The sequence below is a fragment of the Solanum dulcamara genome, chromosome 6 (assembly GCF_947179165.1).
Source record: "Solanum dulcamara chromosome 6, daSolDulc1.2, whole genome shotgun sequence".
NCBI classification, from domain to species: Eukaryota; Viridiplantae; Streptophyta; class Magnoliopsida; order Solanales; family Solanaceae; genus Solanum; species Solanum dulcamara.
Window position 1 is genome coordinate 9,348,749 of NC_077242.1, and position 14,907 is coordinate 9,363,655.

At 27.7% G+C, this 14,907-nt stretch overlaps 1 protein-coding gene across 1 annotated transcript; it reads left to right on the plus strand.

Annotated features, from left to right (window-relative positions):
- Positions 1-258: 258 nt before the first annotated feature.
- Positions 259-3,667, plus strand: LOC129892148 (S-type anion channel SLAH1-like). The gene is made up of 2 exons (XM_055967699.1): positions 259-1,063; positions 3,342-3,667. Exons 1-2 carry the CDS (start codon positions 275-277, stop codon positions 3,624-3,626), a joined length of 1,074 nt encoding a protein of 357 aa, XP_055823674.1. The 5' UTR covers positions 259-274; the 3' UTR covers positions 3,627-3,667.
- The last annotated feature ends 11,240 nt before the right edge of the window (positions 3,668-14,907 follow it).

Below are 14,907 nucleotides of genomic sequence, written 5' to 3' on the forward strand. Positions count from 1 at the left end.
ATTATTGTTATGGATATTTTAATTAGAAGAGAACCTAATCTATGAGTAATAATAATTAGAGATTTTTTACCAGATAAAATGGGGGCCCCCATTAGCTGTAAAGGACTCGAAAACAACTCACCACACACAAGTCCACAATGGTTAGCCGACTTTTTTCCTACCTATGCTTCAACGAAACTACTTACGTAATATGTCGTACTACTTTTTTTCCCCTCTATTTATACCACCCCATTTCACTTATGAAACTTACTCATTATTAATTTCTAATGAAATAATGGATACCAAAGAAGTTCAAAAGAACCATTCTTCATCAATATTAAGTAGATTTCATGCTGGTTATTTTAGAATAAGCCTTTCTTTATGTAGCCAAGCGTTATTATGGAAAACATTAAGTGAGCCATCGGATGATATTCATAAGTTTCGAAATATTTTTCGAATGCTTCCTTCTACAGCTTTCATTCTTCTATGGTCTATAGCTTTATTCTCATTACTATCACTCTCTTTACTATATCTTCTTCGTGTCCTCTTTCATTTTGACATGGTTAAAAGTGAATTCTTGCACCATGTTGGAGTCAATTACCTTTACGCCCCGTGGATTTCATGGCTTGTCTTGCTACAAGCAACCCCATTCTTCAAACGTGAAGGGGTTTGTTTTCTTGTACTTTGTTGGATCTTTATTGTACCTATAGTGGCACTAGATATCAAGATATATGGACAATGGATTACAAAGGGGAAGCGCTTTCTATCAGGAGTCGCGAATCCCACGAGTCAATTATCGGTTATTGGGAATTTGGTAGGAGCAAGGGCAGCTGCTGAAATGGGATGGAATGAGAGTGCACTATTATTGTTTGCAATTGGAATGTCACATTATTTAGTTCTATTTGTCACACTTTATCAGAGGTTGCCAGGAAGTAGTTCAATTCCAGCAATGCTAAGGCCAGTATTTTTCTTGTTCTTGGCTGCTCCAAGCATGGCTAGCTTAGCATGGGATTCTATTTATGGAAAGTTTGATTCTTCATCCAAGATGCTCTTCTTCCTCTCCATTTTCCTCTTCCTATCACTGGTGAGCATTTAAAAGTTAATCTAACAAGAAAGAGCTGAACACTTTTACAACATGTCATGACATTTAAAAATCTATACATAAAAGTAAGAGTTAAAAGGTTATATATATACGGACAATCTCATATTTTTAAGATGACGAATCACTTATTTGTAGATATTTTTTAAGTGACCTGATAGTGTAACATGACAACATAATCATTAAGGATAAATAAAAATCTAAGGTTAAAAATGTTGTAAAATATAAGAAGGTATTACTTCTGAACTGATGTTATGTGTTTAAATTTGACTGTCAAAAGGAATTTAAGAGAAAAGGTGAGACTTTTTGAATTTTATGTACAACTAAATGCTTGTATATCTTATCAACATATTTTTTAAATTTTGTACTCTTAAATAAGTCATTTGTGATGTTAAAATTAAAAAAAAATAAGTAGACTAAAAATAGAAATAAATATATAAATTATATTTTAAAATAAATAATTTTTTTTTTGTGTGTGTGTTGTTGTTGATCAAACTAGAATGAAAAGAATGTAAGAAGAGTACTTGTTTATTCCTTCTTCTATATAATATAGTAGGAATTATTTTTTCGTCTCTTTTCTTTGAAAGAAGAAAATAAAAGTGAAAATAAAGAAAAAGAGAGTGATGTGGACCGTCTAAATTGACCTTAATAAGAATTAGAGTACTAATTGGCTTTTGCATTTTGCAAGATTTTGTAGTCGTCATTTTCTCCGTTGTACGACATGATGTTGTTGCCTACCAACCCTTCAATTCATAACCGTCATCGTCATCTTAATTATACTATGTGTCCTCTTTCTCAACCTAAGGCACCACTAAAATTTAAGACTTGTCTAATTGTCCTAAATTTTATATTTACATTTAAAAATTTATTAATGTATAATATTTATTTATTGGAATTTCAATAACAAAATAAGATTTTGGTCTACTGACAAAAATGAAACATGTTTAGGCTTTGTTGTCCTTTTTAAGGTGTGTTTGCTATGAATAAAAAAAAATATTTGATTGATTTAAATATTTTGAAAAATGTTTATCAAATCAATTTATTTTTTTCAAATTAAGAAAAAATGATTTTCCTCTAAAAATTAAGAAAAATATTTTTCAAAACTTTCCTCCTACTTTAAATTATAATTGTTTTTCCTTACCCCATCCGCATCGCGATCCCACCTATCCAAAAGAATTAAAAAATTTAAAATTTCTTTTTGAAAAATTGCAAAAAAAAAAAATTACCCCTACCCCTGAACCAACCCCCAGCCCCCACCCTACAAATTTAAAATTTTATTTTTGAAATATACTTTAAATTTTAAAAAATTCAATTCTCCACCCGCTGACCACCCAACCACCACAACCCCTCACCCTCCACACACAAAATAAAAAAAATTAAAATTTACTTTTGAAAATTCATTTTTTTTACCTTATTCATATCTCGACCCTCCTACCAGCTCCCCCCTCCATTCACACACACCTCAACCCACCCCCAAAAAACTTTTTTTTTTTTGAAAAAATATTTTAAATTTTAAAATTTTTTTTAACCAAATCCCTACTCAGACCCCATACCACCCCAACCCCAACTCCCACAAAAAATTAAAAAATTACTTTTGAAAAATATTTTGAATTTTAAAAATTTTATTTTTGTACTCCATTCCTGTCTTGACCCCCCCCCCCCCCCTCCCCCCGTATTTTCTACTCTTTATCCAATAATAAAAGATATTTCTGAAAAATATTTTTGATTCACCAATCAAACAATAGAAAAAAAATTTCACTCATGCACCAACCAAACATGAGAAAATAAGTTAGAAATTAACTTGTTTTCTAAGAAAACATTTTTTACGGAAAATATTTTTCTTCGTACCAAACACACCCTTAGTGAGGGTTCGATTTCTCTTGGGCACTAATAATAAATTATTTATAAAAAAAATTAAGATTGCTAGAAAATTCATAAACTTTGAATCTTGAATTTGCTTCTATGTAGAAGTTATGTTCACTATAACAAACAAATGATTTTGCGGCATGAATATAATTATCACTATATTATATTTATTGACATTAATAAATATGATTATTTATAACGAACGCTTTATATAAATATCGGCAAAGGCTTTAACGACTATGTATGCAATAACATTAGTTAACTCAATTCCTCTAAAAGGAAAATTTATTGCGAGTAAATGTCTGTTTTGGTTTTGGTGTAGCTAGCGGTTCAATTTATGAATATATGATGACTACATGTACTGTTTCCTAATTTGTTGTTGAAACTGTATATATAGGTATCAAGACCAGCCTTATTTAAGAGATCAATGAGGAAATTTAATGTATCATGGTGGGCATATTCTTTCCCTTTAACAGTGATGGGAATGGCATCAACTAAATATGCTCAAGAAATGAAGAACACTGCTTCACACATATTAATGCTTCTTCTTTCTGGACTATCAGTCATAGTATCACTTGTCTTGATGATTTTTACTGCATTAAATTCCAGTTCACTTTTACCCTGTGATGGTGATGATTCAATGTATTGCATTAGTATTAATCAACGATCGTCAATTGTATAATTGTAACTATTTTTTAATTAATTAATTAATTTATGTTCGAATTCTTACAACGAACACGTATGTGAAATTAATAAAGGAATAGTACTAGTTAGGTATTCATTAATGACTTTTGTATGTATTTCTGATCAAAGATGGAAATATCTAAAAATGTTTTAATTTATATGACTTTAGTTCTTCCTTCTGAAGAAAATTGCATGATATATGAAGATACATAGTGTTATTGGTCTTTAAATTAGTAAGCCTTCGTACTTTATTTTGGTTTTGGTTTTTAGGATCTTTCATTAAAGTATATTTAACTTTCAATTAAAAGAAATAAATTAATTTGATGATGAAAGTTTGAAGGTTAAATATTTAATGAAACCTTTTCTTAAAAAAATAAAATAAATAAGAATGTGGCGATCGAGCACCCTTCACCAAAGAGGAAAATGCATACGATTTTTTTAGAACATATATGGTTTCTTTTTTCTTAAAAGGTAATTGATTTGGTAGATTATACTGAAATATAGTCGATCTAATATGTGTTTGACAGTATATTTAAATAATTCAACCAAAAAAGTGAAGTAATTGAAAAAATTGATAAAAACAAAGTGATGAAAATCCGAGGTCTGCAGGTTCCTATAACAGCTCAAATCGGGCATTTGGAGTTCAAAAACCCCATTTTCCTGTTTCATATTTTTTGCGTGTTCTTCAAATTTCAAGCACCGTAAGTCTGTAACAAGTTAATTTTATTTTACTATTATTATATCAACTTATCAAATTTAGCACAACACTATTTCGATATTATTATTTCAACTTATCAAATTCTTGAGCTAGGTTTCATTATTCTAACTTATATTATATTTCTTTTTATTGAAAATTTGCAGTGTTTACATTCTTACATCATAAAGTCTGCGTATATCCTATCTTCTCTAGACCTCACTCGTAGAATTATACTGAGCATATCATTGTTATTCAACTATATATGTCAAAGGAAAAATATTAAGACCTCTTTATAAAATTTGCCTTTAGGCCCCAATCGTGTTGACAGACGACCATGGCTACTACCATTAGGTCACGACGGCTACTTCATCTTTTAGAAGACTTAGTATTGTATTTTTTGAGCTGCGACTCGTATTTGGTATTCAGACTTAGTGATCACTTTATGGGTTGAATGGGCAGATTTAATATATATTTCTATCGACACTTTCGTATTTTATTCATATATTGAGATTATAGTCAAATATTTTAGTTTTAATCGTTAATAATGCATGGCCATATATAGCTTAAAAGGTCGCCTTATTGATAATAGACGTCCATCTATTAAAGAAGGAAAAATGGTCAAAAATGTTCTTAAACTGTTTGAAATGAACAAAAATGTCCTTCATTTATAGTTTGGTCCAAAAATGTCTTTGCCGTTTATATTTTGATCCAAAAATGCCCTTATTATTATTTAATGGCTCAAAAATGCACTTTTTCGAATAAATATATATTTTTTTTAAAAAAACTAAATCTTGTTCCTTATAAAAATATTACTTTTAAGGAACTCTATTCTTATTTTTTTTTAAACCACTTTAACTAATTAAATGTAGGAAATTATTTTATTCTTCGTAATCTCAGTTGATCAATTAAAAAAGAATAATTCCATGTACTCTAAATTTTAACGGATAATATATGTCATATATATAAGATCATAATAAATTAATCATTAATTTTTATTCAAATAACGATAAAAAATAATCATAATAAAATAAGAAATTTTTTTATTTTTTTTCTAATTGAAGTAGAATAAACATTTACTAATAATAGAAATATTATTAGGAAAAAAATATATTCAAAAAGAAAATAAATAATATATTTATTTGAAAAAAAAACATTTTTGATCTATTACATAATAATAAGGACATTTCTAGACCAAAATATTAACGGCAAAAATATTTTTAAATTAAACTATAAATAAATAATATTTTTTTTCATTTGAAATAGTTTAAAATATTTTTAATCCTTCTTTTACGTGAAAGGAAAATCCATTCAAATCAACCTATGAATATCCCGAATCCAAAGCAATCATATTTATATATATAATACCAAGGTTGAGGAGGTATAGCGTGAACACAGTTGGACTCAACTAAACATTTCCTTAAAGTATCTTGTCTTTTACTCCTCTATTTTTTTCTCGTTTTGTTGCCAAGTAGCCAAAAAGATGTAAACATACCCACGCGCACAGTGAAAGCAACAATGCGGGGTCTTTGTGTACTTGATATTTTCCTTATTTTCAACCATTCCCATTCACAAGGCTATATAGTGGGAAAACGACCACTTGGACCTTTTGACCACACTCAAGTTATAATTTGTTTTGTCTGGACTGTTTTATTTTAACTACAAATTTTCGATATAATTTTTTTTTATTAGGAGCGTCATCTTTAAATAAATTTTATAGTGTGTAATCTGAATTTAATTGAAATTCTAATACGGATTGAAAACATTAGGAGTAAAAGAAAAAAACTTAAAAAAAGTTATCTAGTAGGATGATGTATTGTACAAAATTAGTACAATAAAAGAGGATTGATTCATTCCTTCTTGAAAAAATGGCTTAGAGCATGTTTGGATTGATTTTTGGCTTATTACTTATAAGTCATAAATCATAAATTAGAATTTTTGGTTTATTTTTGTTATTTTGGCTAAAAATAAATGTTTATAAGCATTTTTTAACTTTACCCAATCAAAGCTGCTTAAAATCACCTAAAATAAGTCAATCCAAATGGACACTCAATTTTTTTTTGATACCCACATATTATATAGAGTATCATATATTGATAAAGTATCGTAGATAGCTGGTTCATTCCTTAAAAAAACATTTTTCAATCTTATATAATACTCACATGGTATATATCATATACTGACACAATATCATAAATAATTGATTCACTCCTTAAAAAGATTATCTATGGTATTCACATGATATATATCATTTACTGACAGTGTATCTTAAAAGACATGTTCATTCCTTCAAATGATTTTTTTATATATAATAAAAATACAACAAATAAAGTTTAAACTTAATTTTAATGTATTAATTTTATATCATTTTTAGAAAGTTTTATTTGTAATTGTTTTATAAAAAATAGAGTCATATTTTAGATATAAATTTTGTATTCATTTTTTAAAAATTTTAAAAATATTTTTTATTAATTTAAATTTTAATAAATAAGTTAGTTATATTTTAATTATTTAATTCTTCTATGTTTTTTTTATTAATCTAAAATAATTGAGTAATATTTTTATTTTAGTAATTGTTTTTTTGATCTTTAGGAACAAAGAAAGAGAAAGAGGTACAAAAAAGAGAAAAACAAATCAAAAAAGGGAAAATAAAACTATGAGAAAAAAAGGACAAAAGAGAAGAGGAAACCAGGAGGGGAAAAAAAAAGGGGGGGGGGGGGAGCCAACCTAGGGAAAGGAAATTAACTGAAAAAAATGGACAAAATAGATAAAAACACTTTTGATTCCGCAATTCAAGGGATTTGTGTATGTGATTAAATGAGAAAGTTTTGTGCATGGATGAGTAGAGTATGTATTGCTCGATTTTCATTTTATGTATGATGAATTCGGATTATTAATTTTTAATTTGTAAATGTGCTAAATCGATAATTAAAATAATATAAATATTTATTATTGATTTTTAGTTAATCGATTTTGATTCTTAACATTTTGATTTAACCAATAAAAAAAATATTTATATGATCATAAATACATGATGTTCACAAAATATAAATGGTAGCAAAAATATAAGTGCAACACAAATTTCTACATTGATCATTTTTGTTTAAGATATAATTATTTTAGTTTTTTTTTAAAGACTCATGCAATAAATTGCAGAAATAACATTAATTGTTTATTTTTGTTACAATCAAATCTAAAATTGAGAAGAGAGAAAATAATACTAGTTTGGGTAGAGAATAGAGAAGGTGTTACGATAGAGAGGTGAAGAGACTAGTTTGTGTTGCCTGCGCCGAAAGTAATACTAAAAAATTAAGAAATAGAATTGGTAAAATGTTAGAGTCATTATTATATAATTAGGAGTAAAATCATATTTTTAATATAATGTTATTGGATTATCGGTTTAATCTAAAGATGTCAAAATAAGCCCAAATATAGTTAAACTATCTAACCCACCCAAAATTTTATGGGTTGGGCTCAAGATACTCTGAAGAAAAAATTACACAAATCGACAAACATTGCTATTATATTACGGGATAAGACTATAGTTTCAATTAATTATAAATTACGACTATAATTTAATAAAATTTGCTATTAATTTTGAATCCTACTAAATCAATTTGTATCAAGTATAACAAGTCATTCTGGTATGATTTGTTAGCTATTATACAAATCACAATTTATCTCTCCTCTCTTCACTAATTTATTTTACTCCTAAAATCTCTCAACCATTTCAAATTTGAATTTTGACTGCTCTCAAATTTCTCCTTCTTCCTACTAATCATTGCATCTCAATTCCAGGTAACCGTCCAAAACATGTTTCAACCAATTTTTATTTAATTTTTTAATTTTTCATTTGTATATATTTACAGTTTGTTCATACATTCATAAAATTTCATCTGAAATCTTCAAGTTTACAGTAATTCAGTAGTTATCCACGAATAATGGATGATCAAACCCCTGATGATATCAAAGAACAATTAATGATGTCGTTTATATATGGGTCATTTTAGATTAAAATTTAAATTTTCTATATATTATTTTCCTTTACTTGAATTTTTTTGAAATTAAATTTATGTTAACAATTTCTTGAAATTAGATGAAAATTATCGATTTCAACAATTTCTTGCTCGACAAAAAAAAAATTAAAGACAAAGAATCTCATTTTGAACTACGTAATGCATTAATAGAGCATTTATGGAAGCACCGTAGTGATCTTAAAAGTTGAATATTTATGTAGAACTTAAAATAAAATTTTTAATTGTGTAATGTTTATTTGATTATATTTCGTTAATGATTTCACTTTTATTTGTGTTATTCATTATTATGTATAATATATAATATTTGCTAGCAATTTATATTATTTAAAAAATTATGATATAAAATAATTCTATATTAAACGACCATAATTTGAAACAATATGAAAATTATATATAGTGAATGTTTTTTAGAAAGAATTTTTTTTTATGAAATAAGATAAATGAAATAAGAAATAATAAATAACAATGAAGAGAGAGAAAAAAAATTGATGTAAAATTTGATACAGAGATTGAAGTTGATTTACGCCAAATTTGGTGTTAGGGTTGAAAATGCCCTAAAAATGAACAATTTATGTACCTCGTGTGATACAATATCATTCAATAATCTTGCAATGAAAACAGAAGCGACGAGAAATGGAGGTTCAGTTGCAATTTAGTTGTTATGTCAGGAAAAGGGATATTTTTTACCCAAAAATAATAGTAGGGGTATTTTTCGATTGAAATATTAAGGGTACGGATATTTTTGAACTAAAATATTAAAGATATTAGGACTTTTGATCCAAAGTATTAACAACGGGAATATTTTTGAGTTATTGAATTAATGATTTTGGTTAATTTTTTTTATTGGACTATCGATTTGATTTTCAATTTTATGATTTTAGTAAATGGTTAAACTAGGGGTGTCAAATGGGCAAGTTGAATTGAAATTAGAAATATTAAAATGGATTGAAATAGAAATCAGGCTGGGTCATGACCCGCCCAAATTTACTTTGGGCTCAAATTGGTTGGGCTCAAAATTGGATTGGGTCATGACTTGTCCAATTTGACCCACTTAATCTCAACAATTTTAACATATTTTACCTTTTATAACCACAATTTAAATTTCAACTCAAGAAAATAAAATTAAAAAAGTTACAAATGGATAGATAAATCCTAGAAGATATAAAATAGATAGTAATTCGTACATTCAATATGGGAACATACATTATACCAATGCAAATAAAGAGTCTTAAAACATGTTGAAATTGGAGATTAGATTGAATTCAATTGAAGAATCTTTTAAAATGGGTTAATGCTTGAATGAGTTAAGATAGACCAAATTCAAATTAGAGAAAATTTCATAAATAACAACGAGATGAAACTTAATAAGGTTCCTTAGCTATAGTTTGCCTAATTATGTTCAATAGCTATAGTTCCATTTGCTATGCTAAATTCCATTTGTATTTCGCTTTTAGAAAAATATATATATATATATATATATACAATTTTGGTTTTTAAAACAATTGACTAAATGGGCGGTATATTCGATTACAAAAATGGAAAACTCCCATAATTCATGATAATTATTTGATTACAATTATATTTGTATAATTCCATTTTTTGATTTTGTATTAATTGTAGTTAAATTATATGTATGAATTTATTGTATATATATAAATTCACTATATATGTATGGATGACTCATATATGTATCAAAAAATGATTTTCATTTGTATATAAATATATTTATACAAATAACATATTAAATACAAATATTTGTATTTGTATATAAACTATTAATATAGATAAATAAGTAATTGTATATTGAAATTATACAATTGATTCATATAAGGTATTGTAGGTGATAATATACAGAAAAACAAAAATTAAAAAAAAAATGCAAATACAGACGTTTACACAATTACGTATAAAAATATGTGTAATATAATAACAAAATTATTAATACATATACAAATATAAACATATATACAAATAGGATTTATTCATTTACTTGAGATTCTCCATACTCATTTTAATATTACATAAAACTAATAAAATATTTTAATTAAAATATACCAATTTATTTAATATTTAATTAAAAGTATTGTATAATAAAATAATAATAAAGGATAATTAGTGTGATGAATAGTGTAGCACCAAATTTAGTGTTACACTATTCACACACCAAATTTGGTACAAAATTTGGCATGGTTTGAAAATGGTCTTTAGCACAGTTATTTAATAATTGACCATTTATTTTATTTCTTTGATAATTTATGGACTTTTTAAATTATGGTCTACAATATTTTTTTCGAGCAAACTGAGTTTTATTTAAATACGTTAGACGACTTTCAATTTTTTTTAAGTTATTGCGATGTTAGACGATAGTCTAATGTCTTATTTACGTGGTTGAGTAAATTACACTAGACCAGAGCCTAACATTATTTCGAAGGGTATTTTTCCAAGGCTATGCAATTTTTTTAAAATAAGGACAAAATGTAAATGGTGGCTCAAAAAAGAAATATTTGTGTAGATCATGTTTATGATAATTGAGTAGCAATTACTATATATAAATTTTCCTTTTAGTATTTATGAATTCAACAAATATTATTGTTGCTCTTATATAAGGATATATGCAGAGAGAAATAGAAAGATGAGATGTAACATGCTTTTACAAAGATGAAGATGATTATACTTTTTTCAAAATTAACTTGAAAGACACCGTTTCTGTTGTGCTTGTTGATCCCATTAAAGTATGAAAGCAAAGGAAAAAAATAATGAAAAGGAGTAAAGGAATTGTAATCCTCTAGAATGCTTATATTTTTTTATTTTTTATTTTTTCTGGTTGAAAGGAGAATATTACATATACTTATTAGGAAAAATTACCTAAATACATAATGTATTTTACCATATTCTCTAAAATTTTCTATCATTTGAAAAAATTATAAAAATTCCTACTCTCTTCTATTCTCGGATACATCACTTTACGCAATGTATCGATCGAATACATCACTTTACGTGACGTATCGAGACGTCAGATACATCACTACGCGATGTATCAGTTGGATACATCACTTAAAGTGATGTATAGGGACGTCGGATTCATCATGTACATTACTTTACGCGATGTATCAATTAGATACATCACTTTACACGATGTATCAGGACATTTTGTGATGTATTAGGATTCTACCAAATTTAAGGGATTTTGTAATTAGGAAAAGAGTAGAAATAAGATATAATTAGCTTTTAATACTATGAGATTTGTGTAATCCTTTCTATGTGTCTTTACAAATAGTGTTACTAACATCAATATGATGTTGTTTCAAAGTGCATTTATTCAAAATCTTTTACTCTGATATCACGTAAAAAGAAATATTTGATACAAAAGCTAATCATGAGTAAGGATTTCTCAAGATAATATAAGAAAATAATATTATATTTCATTAATCAATGTGAGACATAAAATGTTTCTCAAGTAATTACTTTTAATTTAAATTATATATAGTAAAAATGGAATAAATATACACGTAATGTATTGCTCTTTTAATGATTCAAATAAAATGTATAAGAAAGATGAAAAACTAGGGCGAGTGGGTAAAAGAATGTAAAGTGCTTATTGTTCTTTTATGTTATAATTTTTAATTATACTACTACTTCTTGTAAGAATTTCAATGAAAATCATCTTTTCTTTAATCAAATTTTGGATTTTTATTTTTGAGTTTCAAGACTTTCAATGGAGGTCATATTTACTTCTTAAATTCGTTTCTCAAATAGCAAACGATTGTTGGATTACACTTGGAAAAAATTTCTCAAGGCTAGAATGTTTGTTGGTCCAAACATCTATTTTACTCAAGGTTAGAATGAGATTATTATTTATTACACAAAATCTCAACTTCAAAATTCACATAAGATTTTGATTTCCATCGATTGAATAATGATAAACAATAAAAGGAATTTTCTGAAACCTTTTTCTCCTTTTTTTTTGTGAAAATAGTTTTTACAATTATAATGGTGAAATGATTTGTGATTATCATACTATGCAATTTACTTTTCTAAAAGAAAATAATCCATAAACTTTATTAGTTAGATAAATAAATTAAAACGAAAAGTAAGACAAACTAATTGAAACGGAAGAAGTAGTATTCGTCAAACGCAATTACCCCAATCGCATATGGACTGCTAAGTTAACAGGAAGCCTTCACACGTCTTGCAATTAAATGGGCCTAGTTTATTTCTCCTTTATATTTGGGTATTGTGATTTACCAAAAAGACCCAACACCGACTTGCCCAATATGAGTCAGTATAAGATGGTATTTATATGGGAAAATTTCAGAAATGGTAAACATATTGTAATAACCCGTTAGATCATTTTGAAAATGAGTTTTCTTTTTCATAAAAATCCTCTTTGTAAATTGAAATTTTTAGACTTTTCGATAATTTCGATTAATTACTTAAGGGGTGAATTTAGATAATTAATTTAATTATTGGGCTAAATTATTAACTTATTTAAATTCCTATATCACTTGGTCCATAAATTAAATTAAGTTAAAAGGGATTTGTGTTATTATTTTCTAAACCGTCTGACGAAAGATCGAACAAAACTTTTGTGCTGCTTCTGCAACAAAGTCGCGACATCATCATATTTGAAGCTCTAAGCTATCGGTTAAATCAGGTCAGTGAGTTGAGTGGGTAATAATTCATATAGTAATATAATGTTATTATCATAGTTAAATTGATAATAAAGGACCAATTATGGTGGCAGTTTTGGTGCTATTCGGTTTAGACAATATTAAGGCATGATTCATAGTGATTGAGTGATGATGGGGAAAGTTTTTGAGTGGAAAAAAATCATTAGATAATAATTGTAGTGAAATGTTGATCATTGAAAACAAAAAAGATAATATGCTATAAATGGGTTTTAGAACTAAGAGGTAAAGATCTGTAGTGTTGCAGGGTTGCCGCCACTGGTTTTGTGACCAGTTGACTACTATTTCGAATATGATTTTTGTTATCATCTTATAAATTAAGTTTATACATATTAAGATGGATGATGGGTGTATTGTATCATATGAATGCCCTTAGGCTTATGTTGTTTGGAGGAATTGAGACTTAACCCTTGACTTGAGATTTAAGAATATAGACATATAGTAATATGCGTATTGTTGGTTTCGAAATCTTATTGTGACTATTTATTTGTTTAGATTACATTGATTTGGAAGTCCAACGAAAAGGGAAGGCTCAAGTTCTGAAGTGATTGCTTGATTATTTGAGGCAAGTGAACTTCTAAAACTCTGTAAATCTTTAGAATTCTCGAATTTTCTTTCTTGTATACGTTGGGGAGTAATGGGAATGAGGTGACGGATTATGTATTCATATGAGTTGATCTTAATAAATGAACGGGGTTAATAAAAATACAATGTGTTGATATGATCGTGATTGAAAAGTGTGAAATGCTTGATATTGACATTGATGTGATCTATAATATGCCTTGATAGTCCTATTGTGATTGTGAATTGCTTGAACTTGTCAATTTCTCATTATTGTGTGAATAATTCGAATTACACTTTGTTCTTGAACAATGTGATGAGATGGAGAGTGTGATGCCGAGGTTTTTTTCGGCGAAAGTGTGATGCCGAGGTCATTTCAGGCGAGAGTGTGATGCCGAGGTCTTGTTTGGCGACACTACTAAAAAACTGCCAAAAAGCGACGCAAAAAAGCAACGGACTGCATCGCTTTTTTGCTCGACGCTTTTGAAAGAGCGCCGGACTGCATCACTCCTAATTTTTTAATTAAAAATATATATATAAAAAAACGACGGACTCCGTCTTTTTATTTTTTTTAAAAAAGAAATTATTTAATACAAAGCGACGGACATTTAGTCTCCGTCTGTCGCTTTGTTTATCTGAAATTTTTCCAGAAAAGTGACGGACAGGGTCCTTTAGTCCGTCGCTTTCTGGAAAAATAGAAAAAAAAAACAGAAAAGCGATGGACTAAAGGACCCTGTCCGTCGCTTTTCTGGAAAATACAAAAAAAAAAAAAAAAAAAAGCGACGGACTAAAGGACCCTGTCCGTTGTTTTTTCTGCAACACTTTTGACAGCAGAAACCTGCAGTTTCTGTTGCCCACCTGCAATCAAAATTTAATTTAATTATATTCAATTCAACTCATTCAAACACAAATAACAACAAACAAAATTCGCAAAATACATAATAACAAACATAATTAAATACTTAAAATGAATAAAATCATAATTTAGAACGATTTAAAGTGTTTCAAAGTTAACAAAAAAAATTCAAAATATTCATAAACAAACATAGGGAACCCTAAGGACTATTTGCTATATATTCATCACCATCGTTAGAATTATCCGGAGTGGACGCTCTTGAATAACGGGGCGGAGGCTGACGGGCCAGGTTGAACACTTGTTCATTTATACTTTTTTTATCCTCGATCCTTCTTTTCTCTGATTCTGCCAATACGCGTGTAAGTTCTGCAATTTGCTGAGACATTGCCGCTATCTGAACTCCGTCAATGACCTCGACTTAACGCGACGATCCAATACCTTCT

What these genes read in the sequence shown, in the direction of transcription:
- LOC129892148 (XM_055967699.1), top strand. Translation starts at nt 275, where the DNA reads ATGGATACCAAAGAAGTTCAAAAGAACCATTCTTCATCAATATTAAGT. An exon ending in TTTTCCTCTTCCTATCACTG is followed by an intron (nt 1,064 to 3,341) that starts GTGAGCATTTAA and finishes CTGTATATATAG; the next exon opens with GTATCAAGACCAGCCTTATT.